A 14,679-nucleotide genomic window follows, 5' to 3' on the forward strand; every position below is an offset into this window, starting at 1 on the left:
TGATTCAACAAATTTTGTGTAGCGTATGGTTGCTTAATATCAGGATAATAAAATTTCATGAATTATTGTCTCACCCTTCTTGAGGTACGGAAACTAGGAATATCTTATCACTACTTATTACTCACACCTTATTTACACAATACTTACAGAGTAAATTCATACATGCAAATGCATATTAAAAATATAATCAACACACGTGTCTATCAGCAGAAATTGTTTATTCCATTTATCAGTATTTAAGCAAATCTTTGATGGTTCTCGGAAAAAGAAAAAAGTTTAATTTATTTTTTCACAAGATTTTTTCACAAGAAACGCAAATCTCCAAAAGATTCGAGATTGAGTGAGCGAATCCTGCTCTCAGTTGTACCGTTTGTCCGGAAAGGATGTCATTAGGGATGAGAGCATAATTGGCGGTGTAGATGGGCCCTGGGGGCGCGATGGTGATCAAGTCCGCGTTGATTATCAGCATGCAGAAACCGTCATTCAGGCAAACCTCCACCGTTAATTTGACTCCATTCATCTGACTGCCTGTAAAAGGGTAAATATTCTAAGATAATTTAACCACGAAATGGGAGCGTCCACATGTTACGTCAAAAAACTCCGATTTTAAGACCACCCAGCCACCCCTTCTCTATCCTACTCATGTTAATGTTAACAAGAGCGAGATAGGCGACGGAAAATCACCAATCAAATTTTTTGCGACGTAATATATGAACGTTCCCACTGAGAAATACAGTAGATAAATTCTAAATATGTACTTGGCATGAAGTCTTGTTGGAATTCGTAAACTTGGCCAGGTCGTACTTGGCAGTATCCTTCACAGCCGGATACCCTGGTTTGCAGAGGAGTTCCCTTAAAAGATAACAAGTTAAATAGCAAATGTATTGTAAGAGTTGACCCACGCCAAAGCTTTTGCCGTCCTTACAACTCGCTTAGGAAATGTTTAGCTTGGAAAAAATATAAAGGTACTTCATAAGTGCGTGAATTTCCTCATCTTGTTAAATATACCATGCTAATTTGGCGTACAAACCTCTCACAAAAAGTTTGCGAAATCTTGCAAATTTATAGCTTAACCAAAAGTTATCATAAAACTCCTCCTCTCTCCCACGAAATATTTTGTTGCCACCATTATGCAAAAATTCGTCCCATCGTGTTGAAAAATCTGATATTGTCGGTAATAAGTAAATATAACCATCTAATAACAAATTTTGACCAGTCTCAGCAACCAAGAGTACCGTACATGACATAAATTTGACACAACAATGGTTTAATTTTCGTAAATAACTAACCACGCCACCACAACGGGTTACATTGACGACTCCGGCAGAGGCGACGGCAACGCAGGAGAGAGCTATCAAAATGCCGAATCTCATTTTTCAATGAATTTTGTAAAATGTTTAAAACTGGAAAGAAAGAAAATGTTAGAGTATGTACAGCTGGACAGAAATTCTGCCTGCTTTATACGCAATTGGGGCAAATCGTTATCTGATTCGTCGGATCAATTTTACGATTTACGTAGCGTAGTCAAACTGCTAATCACGAAAGATAAGAGAACGAACAAAGGCATTGTATCAATTCTTGCGGAAATTTTGTAGATAAAACTACCCCAAAATGCAGCACGTGCTCTGTGCACGATCCCCAGGAACATTGTCAAAATGTCTCTAATAATTGATCACTTAACTAGGCCGGATGTGATCAGACCCGATTAAAAAGTTTGCTGTGATGGTGTTCAAGTGTTTGCATCAGGGGGGACGAGCAACCCATTGTCAAATTTAATTCTCAAGGCAGTTGTATGTATGTATCATTCAAGTAAGATAAAAACAATTAAAACTGTGTAATCAGGTTAGTTATTTATTTATTTTTCCATGTGTCGTTGAGTGGGCAATTAATTTGGTAATTTACTTATAACATGGAATACGGTTTCCCACCAGTTTCACTACAACATGCACACTACAAAAAACTTATAGTGTCACATCTAGTACTAATATGGACTTGGTAATGGCTTACTGTAACTTACTGTAACGATTAGTACATTTTTAGTTGCATTGAAATTATAAATGCTAAATACATGTACACAAAGTGTTCATAGAGATTTTCCAACCCAATAATATAATAATTATTGGAATCAGAGCTGCAAATTAAAATATGCATACATATTTCAGTAAAGTTTAAACTCTCATTTAAATTTAATCCTTAATATGATTTCAATTATTTCATTCCAATTTTTTTTCAATATGAATAATGTATTATATACAAAAAATATGCATGTGTATTAAATATTTCTCTTACATATTTAGATACGAATAAAGATACATAGATATGTACATATTTCTGTAATTCAAATAAAGTTGAGAAAAATTAATTTACAAAATCTAAGTACACTCAAATTTTAAAGGTCAAACTCGTCCATGCACAATGTGGTGCATACGAGGGGAGGATCAATAAAAGTCAATCTATTGGGGTGGTATGGTAATTCTCAGAACTAATACTGGAAACTTTAAAATTTGTTAACATCTATATAAAAGTAAATTTGAGTTAGTAATTCATCATAGAAACAAACCATTGCGTTCATTAAGGATGATATATACATACATAAATACAAATGTACTAGTTTGTAGTAAAAGACCATCAAGGCTTATACTAAAGGTATAATTATCTAAAGTATCATTCCGGGATTAATAATCTTTCCCTTTCAAATTCCTCTAGCTCAAGCAACGAATTCAAAAGAAGTTCTAACGTCCGCTCAAGTGAACGATCGAACGCCTCCAGCTTCTCAATATTTGGCTTTTTCCTTTTAAACTCATAAACTAAAAATGCAATGTCAAGCCCAATGAATACCGGAGCCGTGGCAGCCGTTGCTATGCCAACTTTTGACACAACTTTTCCCACCGTTCCAAGCCCACGCAAAATTCGAAAGTTCGAGATAAATCGTACAGCAGAGAAAGTTTCAGACGCCGCAAATACAGTTCTTGCTGCGGCTCGTGTCCCAATGGAGGCCGCCGCTACGCGATGCACCTGTCAAGAAAGTACGATGAAAGTCCATGCGTCAAGGTATATACACGATGACGGGGTGAAGTGCTACTGATATTTTTTCTCCATACATATACGGTTCTAAGCGGGAATTTGTAAAATGAATTCAATTCCATTCAATACAAAGATTTCAGTTAAAGACAGCTTGTACCTATTAGGTATAGGTATTACTTGCAATTAGATGTAATTTTTAGTATTATATACATATGTAATAGAGGTCAAACAGGTGCACCCGGTTAAATCCGACTTGCATGGAACCGACTATGTTTGTAGTAGTACATATACAAAAAAATTAACTACACTTTTAAGTACCGTAAATTAAGCAAATCTGAATCCTCGTGAAGAAACTGAATGGATTTTAGAAATTCCCTTGTAAAAATAGAGAAAGGGGTACGTTGAGATGAAAAATAAATGCATCAACGCGTCATCCTTTACCACCTTTACCGGCCGAGTTTAGTAGCTACCTATGTATTTGAGGTGACAAAACGACATTGTGTTTTAATTTTGACACCCTATTGCTTACCTGTTGTGATCTCGTCCACCCAAGTTTAAGCAGCATGGCGAAATGCTCGGAGTTATAATTGGCCAAGCTATATTTTCTTTCGCTGCCATGAGCCAATTGTTTCCTCGCACGTTTGACCGTTTCACTAACCGGAAGTTCTAGGCCGTGATAATTCCTTCGGCGCAATTCACGAAGGCCTTCTCCTTTAAGAAATTCCTTCATTTCCTTTAATTTTACGCCATCAACCCAAAAGTCCAGCACTTTAAGTTTAGAACCATCCAAGATACAAATCCCGTGATGTGTGCCCAAAAATTGCATGACAGGGTCCGACAGAGGTCGCATAATATAGTCACCCTCTCTAAATGTTATTACATATTTTAGTTATGTGGTGGTAAACAGAATTGATGTTACACAAATATTCACGGTTTCTGTTCTATGGGGCGGTTCATAAGTTATGTTAGGCAAGAAGAGGTTAGGTTTGGACGGTCGAAAGCTTGAATGATATCGTGTCTAAGCGAGACAGGTTAGATTTTGGGGCGAGGAGGGGTCTAGAAAATCGCGATTCCCTCGTTACATAATTTATGAACGCCAATTATTTAAATTTGATACGAATTACTTCAGTTGGTCAACCGTAACGTCTTCATCAGTTGGAAGGCAGTATTCTATCACAGAATCCATAAATTCGTACAAGTTCGGAAAACTGTTGAGAAATAAAGCATTATGTCAGCCAAAATTGAAAACTATTTACGTAATTACAAGTAGGAATTTGGTATTTTATGCGCAGAATAAAGATTATCAAATGTGTACAAATATAAGCGTAATAATATGTATAAATTTATCAATATTTGCAGTGAAGAGATCAAGAACTTATACGCATAATAAAAATTATTAATTTTTATCAAGTGTGCAAGAGATTCAGAAATAAGCCAATTGTTTTTCAACAACCTGACGCAACTTTATACTAGCAGCTAGACGATGTTTACAGATTTTTTGAAACCCATCCAGTTTTTTGGAATACAATACAAAAAACAAAAACTTGTTTGACATCAATTACCGCAGGTTAAAATAACAGAACCCTTTAACTCCTTACTCACCATTCTTTTCCATAATCTCCCAGCTCTTCTTGTAAAATTCCCACGACTTTTAGAAATTTAAGCGTTTCTTTGTTTAAAACTTCGAACAGTTTTTGTATTTCGTCCTTGTCGTCCTTCTCCAGGAGTCGGTCGACAAGTGTGGTCCCCAAATTGGTGGCTGCGCCCGCAATGGCTACGCCGGTGCCGACCGCCATGACGGGTAGCGCCACCACGGCGACGCCAAGTGTGGCAACGGCCGTCGCCACGGCGGCGACAGTTCCTCCCATGGCGGCTGCAACGGTTCCCACGGTGGACGAAATTAAGCAATTTTTCCCGTGTAATCGAGCACTTTGCAGAAGGGCCGTATTTTTATCGAATATACGTTGTACGACGGGAATGTAGTCATTTCTAAGGAAAATGATAATATTTCTGATTTCGGTATCCATTGGAGCAGAAAGTTCGTGGGGGGTTGCCGGTTATGAAGTAAAAATGCGACTTATGTTCATAAGATGGACAAGTTGTGGTAGATCGACAAATAAAATCGTCGGTTGATCGTTTATTTGACTGTTGTGGATTAAAAGTAAATATGTATGAATGCCATAAATATTTGAACTGTTGTTAGTGATAAGATATTACAGATATATTTACTTATAAATGGACATTCATAATATGCAGTATCTTATGGCATATTACCTTAAATACTCTGTTTATTGCCGGGTCTAATGACAATCCAAATCCGGCTATAATTTCAAACCGGGTATAATTGGAGACCTAATAAGAGGAAGATGAGAATTAAACTCATTGAATTTTGAAAAGCCAATTAAACCAAGAATGAGAAAAAAGTTGCGAGCTGGCCGGAATCGAACCGGCAACCTTTCGTTCTGATCACTACCGGGTTGCCACTTGGTTGGGGAGTTGTACAGCATTTATATTCACCATAAATGCTCCATTATAAGTCAAAATATACTTTTTCCCGGCAAAATGAGCAAAATTATAATACAATATTTATCCAAAACTTTTATGATCATGAATGTTCACTTTCCTTTCCGCAGAAACGATTCTGAACAATTTATGCACATAATAAGAAAAGAGATCGCTGCCGCTCCCACGTTTGATGGCACCTTCCTACTCGGGGATTGGAATTTTGTAGTAGATTTAGATAGAGACAGATTTGGTAGCAGCGAAAGTAGGAAAGGGTTTGCAAAAGAATTTCAAAATTTTATTAGTTCGAAATGTTTTGTAGATGCATATCGTCATTTGTGCCCCCATGGTAAAGATGTTACTTTTGTGAGCCGAATGAATGGTACGTCTGCTAGACTAGACAGAATCTATATACATAGTTCCCAAATTCAAGACTTAGTCAGTCAGAATATTATTCCATTCATGGGCGACCACCTAGTTTTTTGTGTAACCCTGGCAATGAATAATAACAAGAGTAAATGTTTGTGGACATGTCCAATTTCACTTTTTAAAAATTCAGATTTTATTTTTACCATTGGATCGATATTAGATAAATTTTTATTGTCAGATTTTTCATTAGAAAGCTACGAAAAGCTTAAAAGTAAAATTATTCGGGTTGCCATGGAAACCGATTTGTACTCTAAAATGAATATAAAGAGATTAGTTCGTTCAACGTATAATAAAATGACTCGCACCCAAAATGTAGTGAGTTCAGAGATATTTAAAAATTTCATGGACAGTGTTGAAGGTGCCATCTGCGGTGAAGGGGTATGCAGTGATGTTCCTGACAGGAGAATTGCTACCGCTCGTGATGGGATCACAGTGGGCGAGGCGTTGACGGATTTGTCCAGAGATGAGCGATTAGAATACGTTGGTTCATTTTTTAGGGACAAGTTTTCTCACTCCTCAGTTGATTTATCCAACTTAAATGATTTTATGGATGGAATGCCTAAAATTGCATGCCCTGAAATCTTTAACCATGATTTCTCAGAAGAGGAGATTTTCGATTCTATTCTGAATTCTCCTAATGGTAGAGCCCCAGGTCTGGATGGTTTACCTTTTGAGTTTTATAAAGCCTTTTCTAGTAGATTTTCCAAAATTTTAGCATTAGTTGCCGAATTTTCGCGTGAAGAAGGAACTTTTCCAAAATCATGTCGAAGTTCGGTAGCCACATTAATTTTTAAAGCTGGTGACCCCAAAACTTTAAAAAACTACCGCACAATCTCGTTAACCAATACCGATTATAAAATAATTTCAAGTGCATTAAAAGCACGCTTAGACCCCACCCTCCCTTCCATCGTTGGTCCGTGGCAGACATGCGGTGTGAAAGGGAGGTCCATATTTGATAATTTGACATTCATGCGTGATGCATTTCAAAGTGGTGAGCTCAATGGACTTCTTTTTAGCCTTGACCAAGAGGCTGCATACGATCGAGTAAATCACGAGTATCTGTATCAAGTGTTACAAAATTTTGGATACCCTGAAAAATTAATCCAGTACGTAAAGTTGTTGCACACAGATTTCACGCTAGTGGTATCGGTGGGTAGTGACCTCACAGCCCCCATTGCTACAGAAGTCGGGTTAAAACAGGGTGACCCCAGCGCTGGTGCCCTATACTGCATTGCAATTGAACCTTTTTTATACAACTTGAACAAAAAGTTAAGGATTTCGGGTCCCAGTGCCTGGCGCAGGTACCCACATATTTATTTGTCGGGATACGCCGATGATACGAATACGTTTCTTGGCCATGAAAACCAAATTTCAACCGTTGTGTCGGAGTACAAAAAGTATTCTCAATTTTCCAATTCAAAATTAAATAGTAGTAAATCTGTGATACTAAAACTAGGAGTGTATAATCTTCATAGGCCGGTAGATTTCCCAGTAGTTTCAGATGGATTGAAAATCTTGGGAATTTATTTTGGCAGTGATGATTATATGGCTCAAAATTTTACTAGACTTATGGCCAAGTTTGATTCAAAGTTGGAATTTTATACTAAAAAATGTGCCCCAGTGAGTCATTTTTCACGCAGTAAAATAGTGAATACCTTCTTACTTCCTGTTTTCTGGTATTTTTTCAAAGTACTGGATCCCCCACAGAAATTTTAAATCAAATTTGCACAAAAATTGAAAATTACATTTGGTATAAATCGAAGAGATGGGTTGCCCGTTCGTTTTTGTACTTACCCTTGGTAAATGGGGGTCTTGGCGTGCGAAGTCCTGTAGCGCAAATCGCTACTTTTAGACTCACATTTTTACAAAAAGTTCTCGGTTTGTGTAGTGATAAATATTTTCTAAATGAATCAGTAAATCAAGTGACCAAAATTCTAAATGGTGATAATAAGTTAACAAAGTATTATGAGCAGATAATGATGGTGACCCAGGTGCTTGGAGTGAGACTTATTTCATGTGATAGGGAACGTCTTCACAGTATTCATATTAACAGCAAATTTATTTTTGGTGGTATTAGTCATAATTATCTTCGCAGGTGCAATATTTCTAAAATAGGAGATTTATTAAATGAGACTTATTTAGTAGGGTTAGAGTTGTTGCCAACGGCAACGCATAGGCATGTGTTGGCCGAAAGGCAGAAATATGTTCAGCTGGTTGCCATGGTTACAGAGTCTGAAAATACTCAACTCGCAATTTCCTCGCTTTTTCATTCACCCACTCTAGTCAATTTGTCTAAGAACACTAATTACCTACATAGTTTGAGATCTCATAAAAATATTAAATGTGAAAATTTAGATTCGGGTTTTTGCTCACTCTCGCAGTGGGAACCTTTAGTAGCCACTGCAGTGTCAAATCCGGAGAAAGATGTGGTTTTTAAAATGTGGCATGGCGTGGGGCTAACGCCGTCTCTTGCACTATCGATGAATTTTTATGATAACAATTGCTGCCCATATTGTAATATTGAAAGGCCAAAAGTCGGACATTATTTAGTTTGTGAGCATGTCACAGATTTGAAGCAAGCGGTTGCCAAGCTGTTGACCAAGGTAAAAATACACGCACGAGACTTCGAGGACGCCTTTCTTCATGGCACAAAGCATGCGGGTGCCAATATTTTGATCTTTTATGCTTACTATATTATTTATCAATGCTTTGTTCATAGGCTTAACAATTACTCTGGTTCCTTTAACCTAATCTCTTCATACCGCCACATGTTGTATGGACGCATAATTACAGAATTTCATGCATGTAATCTCAATAAGAGTTTGATATCCAAATTTTATGATAAGTGGGATAAATTTAAAATTTACGAAATTACAAATAGTAAAATTAATATTAATTTAGGGTTTTGATGCATTAACTTTCACTATTTGTGCATGACTAACCAAAGTAAAGTTAAGTTGTATGTTACTTTTTATATTGTAATTGCAACTATTCATGATATCTCTCACGTGGTCATCAAGATGAAGGAGAGGACAAAAATGCTTAGTTCCTACCCATGACGGCATTATGATATTGTCCTCTCAAGAAGAAAATCACCGCCATAATTCGTAGGCAAAATTTGTCGTAATATACAAAATTAATATTTTACCAATAATTAAAAAAAAAAAAAAAAACTATAATAATAATAATTTTATCATACCTCGATACAAATCATAGTTTTAGTTCTTTATTTAGTTATGTGATTTGTTTTGTACTCTCATGATTATTAATTGAATAAGAAGGTTGAAATACCTATGTTAAAAATTAAAAAAAAAGAAAAAAAACGACTTCAAAAATTGAATACAATTTGTGTTCAGAATTATGCCCCTGAAAATATAAAATTTCATTTTCAAAAATTTTTTTAATTTAATATTTTCAAGCCATTTCTGAGCTTTTAGAAATGAAAAAAAAACGATAATTTTTTTAAAATTAAAAAAATTTTGAAAATGAAATTTTATATTTTCAGGGAAGTAATTCTGAACCCAAATTGTATTCAATTTTTGAAATCGGGCTAAAATTCGAAAAGTTACAGCGTTTTTAAAAATCAGGATTTTGGCTGAAATTTTTTTTGAAAATTCCGCCACGGGCGTAAACATGCCCATTCAGGAAAACGAAAAAATACGGGTCCACTTATTTTTGAGCGTCAACAATTTAAAATTAGTCCGGTGGTTATCGGCGATAACCACCTCACACCTCCTCATTGTTAGTGGCTTCGCATGAAATAATATAAAGTCAAATATGAACAAAAATAACCAGAGGGGCACTAAGGGGTGACCCATACCGATTTCTAATATATTCAGCTATACTTTAGTGTGGAGTTGAAAAAATAACTTGGGATTAGAGTTTTGGAGGATTGAATTTTGAAATTTTATAATTGAAAATTGTATCAAACATGAGTTTACTAATCAACCCTGGTTCGGGCTAAGCAAAGCTGTACTGATAGGTTTTTATTATGCATACATACATACGTATTGACATCATCATTGAGCAAAGATAAACTAACCACATATGTACAAACGTTGCATACTTACCAAAGTAGGAATACAGGACATGGGAAGTTAATTTACGTATGAAAGTGAATATTTACAGAATTTGGGTCACTTTTTACATGTCAAAGACAATTAACAACACCAGAGGACATTCCTACTTGTTCACGGGAAGATTTAATTTGAAATACAAATATAAATTTGCTTCGTGATAATTATTACAATAAATTGTCCTAAAAATTTAGAAAAAAATTTATAGAGAATCTCTTCATTTCAGTAATTAATTTGTCTTAATTCATCGAATTTAAGAAACTGTTATGAACGATCAGCATTTTTAAGGTGACGAGAATCTCATTATGTGATGCCTTTCTGAGTCTTTATTCTGGCTAGAACGATTTGAGTATATAATTTCAGAATTTTAGATTAGATTCCTTTTAAAACTATAATTAAGTAGGAGGTAACATAAATATAACGTTTTTAATTGCGTATTCATAAGGATCGGATTCATAAGGCTTTTATGAACTTAATTACATATGTAAGTACACATGTATGTAATTTTCACAATCATTTTCATTATACACACTAAATAATTTTCCTCGCATCGGTGAATAGGAGACAATTTGCACCACACGATTCCACTATTGGCAAATCATCTTCATCAATTTTAAGTTATTTATTAGTATTTAACAAAGTGGTGTTAACGTATAGATATGTATTATTTTTATTTTACTTATCATTGCATACGCATTACACAAATTACACATCAGAAAAGCTGACTATGTACAAAGGAGTCGTACATTAAAAATCCCTAATCTGAATAAAAAACGAAGAAATCATTAACAAAGTCAAAATAAGTTACAAAATAAATTAAAAATAATACACCGTAGATTATGCATTTGTACTAGTTATCAATACACACACGTGCAACCTTGATATCAAGCACAGAACCGTCACACAAACCCCACCGGAAAAACAGTTCCAAAAATTTCCATTGTTTTTGCCGGCGATATCATACAAATCGATTAAGATAAGACAAATCATGAAGCTGATCAAGGCTGAATTCCATAACATTTGTGTGATATATGTACATAAGTTGCAAGTCCATTAGTTACTCATTAATACGGCCCAATTGGCAAATAATTTTTATCCTTAAATATATAATTTAAGGACATTATTCGGTTAAACGGACCGAAACGGGGACATTTTTTTCAAAGCCTGAAAAGGCCTTCCTCATAAAACTCAAAGCCAGCAGCAAGTGCAACGTATGTACCTTTTTAAAAAGTTGTGTATTTTGAGAATAATCATCATCACTAAATATAACAAACTCCACACTGTTATAGATCTGAGGTCACGCAGGTACTTATTTCTAGGAATTAAAGTTGCTATTGCTGACTGCTTGATAATGGCCTTTACAAATTTGCTACTAACATGCAAAAACTTCAATACCACGAGAAATTATCTACTTAGCAGTATTACTTATCACTACGACGTTTGTAGAATGTATGCATGAATACAGCTTGGTTTTACGTATCTTATTACTTTATTTCTATGTGTGTACCAAAATTATCCCCATGAAAAGATTTCCTAAATTTATTTAATTAACTAGCAATCAATTTCTCCTAAAAAATTAATCCTTTCAGCTTTAAATTTCCTCGTTCATAAATCCTTTCATATATCTTTTTTTCTCAGTTTCCGATACTCATTCCCAATGGAAGGAAAACAGGACCAAGAAGTTATCCAAATGTCGGCCAGCCCTTACGCCAATTTCGCTCCAGCTACCAATCCAACCGCGGCTGAGAAAAGTGAAGCTCAGGCCCTGGCGAAGGAACGCCGCGAAGCGCAACAAGCTTTCGCGAGCAGATGTGGCTTGGATAAATTCTGCAGATTGGCATGTACCTGCCTGGGTAGCATGATTTTGATCGGTGTCCTTCTCGCCGCCATATTAGCCCTGCCAATAGCAATGATTTACGTTGGTCGGAAATACAACGACCGATGTCCAGTTGAAGATTTGCCAAATATTTTGCTTTCCGGTGGAATCATATTCATCATCCAAGGATTCGTAGCGCCATGCTTTAATGTGAAGAAGGATGCGGCAAAATTTTTCAATGGATTGGTCGCACTAGCCGAATTGTGTTGGTTTATTGCTGCCGCGGTATTGGTTTACCGGTCGAATATTAGTGACAATTTGAACGATCCAAATTATTGTCATCCTGCCGTTTATAAGTTTGTCTGGTGGATTGTTACTGTAATCTTGGGCAGTTGTATTGTATCTATTTCAATTTGTTTAGGTGCAGTGTACCATGTGAGACGGAGGAGAAATAATTTCTGAGGTTTACGTTATGAATTATTGAGAAAAATTTTGAACATACTTAATACATTTTCCGGTAAATTCTATGCCATTAATTTGATTTTGTAAGTATGTAAGTATATATATATATTTCTTTCAAATGACTGACTGCACATCAAAAACAATAAAGATAGTTCGGCCTGATAAAGTGATTTGACTTAAAGCCATTATTAAGGGGTGAAAGCCCTTTATAAGATCGTTATGTCCGTCTGTCTGTCCGTCCGTCCGTCCATCCGTCCGTCCGTCCGTCTGTCTGTCCGTAGCTCCGATAACTTTTGAACGAAAAGACATAGACACTTGAAATTTTGAACGTAAACTCCTAACGTCAATAGAGAGGACGAGTTCGAAGATGGGCACTGTAGGTCACACCCATCAAGGTCAAAAGGTCATGAAATGTCATTTAAAGGTCAAATTGCATACATGCATCAATTTGAATTGAAATACGGATAACACACTTCTTTCACCCCTTGGTTACATTCGTTGTGACGGTTTATTATTATTATGTTTGCATACTTTTTAGAAAACACGTAGTCCTAATTTTAATTTAACATAATTTTTCAAATAATTCTTAATCGACCCATTTCATGTATCAATTGATGGATTCATGGGTTGCCAAAAGACTCGTAATTTTTGTTCTCTATAACCCGAATCGAGCGTTTTTTGAAATTGAAAAAACAAAATGGATACAAAATTAAAATTATCTGTAATTAAAAGTACCCGTCCTGAGGCGAGTACTGGAGTTTGAGTGAAACCTAGGCAATGGGACACGATGAAATTTCAATTCATCGTGTGTCAACACAGGTCCTAAAAAAGTTTAGTTTGAAATTTATGTAAATACCTTTCTCTAATCTACTTGTTCACAACACACTCTATAATAAAAAGTTCTTGAAAATACTGTTAGAGACGAGGCAGTTATATAAAATTGATTAAGTCTGTATGCACATAAAAATAATATCTTATTGCAAATTTAATCGTCTCGGTCGATAAATTTGATGTTACATAGTATGCTGTTTGGCTGACCGTATGATATTTTGAAGCTTTATTACCTAACTAATAAAGCCTTTAGTCTAATCAAGTTGTTATTTATCCTGGTAAAGTATGTACCAAGGCAAAATATTTCTTCGTAAGAAGTTTTGAGTATTTACTCAGAGTGTGCAAGGGCAAAAAGGCATGCCGTGCCTAAAATGCCTTTTTGCCTATTAGGCACGTGAATTTTGGCCATGCCCGATTGCCCCAAATGCCTTTTTATATTTTTGGTAAAATCGGGGCAATGTGATAATACGATCCCATGATTTGTTAGTTTTAATCTTTCACAATTCACAGGATTTATCATAACTTAATTATTCAGTGAATAATTAAGTTATGTTTATTAATCCGATTTGGATGATCGTCGTCACCACTAAAAAAATTATGCACATCTTGAGGTGTACAATTATTCACAAATACTCTAAATTATCATGATCATGAATGCGTATATAATGAAGTAATGTTGTGGATTAATTGTGCAGAAGTGTAAGTTTGGTAACGTTTTAGAACAACCGAAATGTAAAGCCAATTACATTGTTGTCACACTTTTTTGTCCATAGAAAGATTTGTAAAATGGTTCAGGCAATACCCAATAGAAACATACGCAAAAAGGCAAAAAGGCATCAAACGGGCAAAAAGGCGCGCAAAAAGGCAATTCGGCATTGAAACGGGCAAACCGGCAAAAAGGCATGAATTTTTTCCCAAAAAGGCGCCTTTTTGCATACTCTGTATTTACTCCTTTGCATACACTTAATAAAGATCTGACAATACTTTATGGAACTTTGAGATTGGGAAGTCATCTATTATTTAGAGCTTGTTCGTCCTTGCTCACACATGTCGAAAAACTACCGTCATTTACCTTAAGCTTGACATGAATGTATATCCTTTATATATGTATATACTTGTCAATTTCTTTAGCTTATACAGTTCTTAAGTTTATGCTAACTGGCATTTAGAGTTTCTTGACATGACTTGACTTTACAACAACAATATATCAATTCATCTCATCCATTTAACAATACGTGCAATGTTTCCTCAACCACCAGAAATTACCGAATTCTTCGGAGCTTTCCTCGCATACTCAGAAATAATGGAAAAGTCCCACATGTTTGGGAAATTCCCTCTCCACTGGGACGTTACGGCGTGTAGGCTCGTTCTGGACTTGGATTTTTCCAGAGATTACAAAGTCTTGATAAGATTGGGCACCTTTTTCATTGCATTTACCATCCCAGGGATTGGAATCTTACTGAGATCTTTGTCCAACAAGTTAGGATTCTTTTCCCATTTTAAGGACAGCGTGCCGCAGGACGTCATCGCTTTATATGC

At 35.7% G+C, this 14,679-nt stretch overlaps 3 protein-coding genes across 5 annotated transcripts; 1 reads left to right on the forward strand and 2 right to left on the reverse strand.

Annotated features, from left to right (window-relative positions):
- Positions 1-199: 199 nt before the first annotated feature.
- LOC110855710 lies at positions 200-1,481 on the reverse strand. The gene is made up of 3 exons (XM_022104120.2): positions 1,290-1,481; positions 759-852; positions 200-528 (listed from the first exon to the last, which is right to left on the reverse strand). Exons 1-3 carry the CDS (start codon positions 1,371-1,373, stop codon positions 290-292), a joined length of 417 nt encoding a protein of 138 aa, XP_021959812.1. The 5' UTR covers positions 1,374-1,481; the 3' UTR covers positions 200-289.
- Positions 1,482-2,285: 804 nt separating this feature from the next.
- Positions 2,286-5,067, reverse strand: LOC118437359. Its single transcript, XM_035856314.1, has 4 exons — positions 4,627-5,067; positions 4,149-4,232; positions 3,554-3,890; positions 2,286-3,015 (listed from the first exon to the last, which is right to left on the reverse strand). Exons 1-4 carry the CDS (start codon positions 5,049-5,051, stop codon positions 2,665-2,667), a joined length of 1,197 nt encoding a protein of 398 aa, XP_035712207.1. The 5' UTR covers positions 5,052-5,067; the 3' UTR covers positions 2,286-2,664.
- A 6,026-nt stretch (positions 5,068-11,093) lies between these two features.
- Positions 11,094-12,462, forward strand: LOC110855726 (transmembrane protein 272). Of its 3 annotated transcripts, XR_002548500.2 has the most exons (3): positions 11,094-11,242; positions 11,321-11,336; positions 11,670-12,462. XR_002548500.2 is itself a non-coding variant. In XM_035856320.1 (2 exons), exons 1-2 carry the CDS (start codon positions 11,245-11,247, stop codon positions 12,307-12,309), a joined length of 732 nt encoding a protein of 243 aa, XP_035712213.1. In that variant the 5' UTR covers positions 11,094-11,244; the 3' UTR covers positions 12,310-12,462. The 3 variants fall into 3 exon arrangements, 2 of the variants coding, with proteins under 2 accessions (XP_035712213.1, XP_021959826.1); XM_035856320.1 differs by having other exon boundaries at positions 11,094-11,336; XM_022104134.2 differs by lacking the exon at positions 11,321-11,336.
- Positions 12,463-14,679: the final 2,217 nt, after the last annotated feature.

Source organism: Folsomia candida, unplaced genomic scaffold (assembly GCF_002217175.1).
Source record: "Folsomia candida strain VU population unplaced genomic scaffold, ASM221717v1 Fcan01_Sc013, whole genome shotgun sequence".
NCBI classification, from domain to species: domain Eukaryota; kingdom Metazoa; phylum Arthropoda; class Collembola; order Entomobryomorpha; family Isotomidae; genus Folsomia; species Folsomia candida.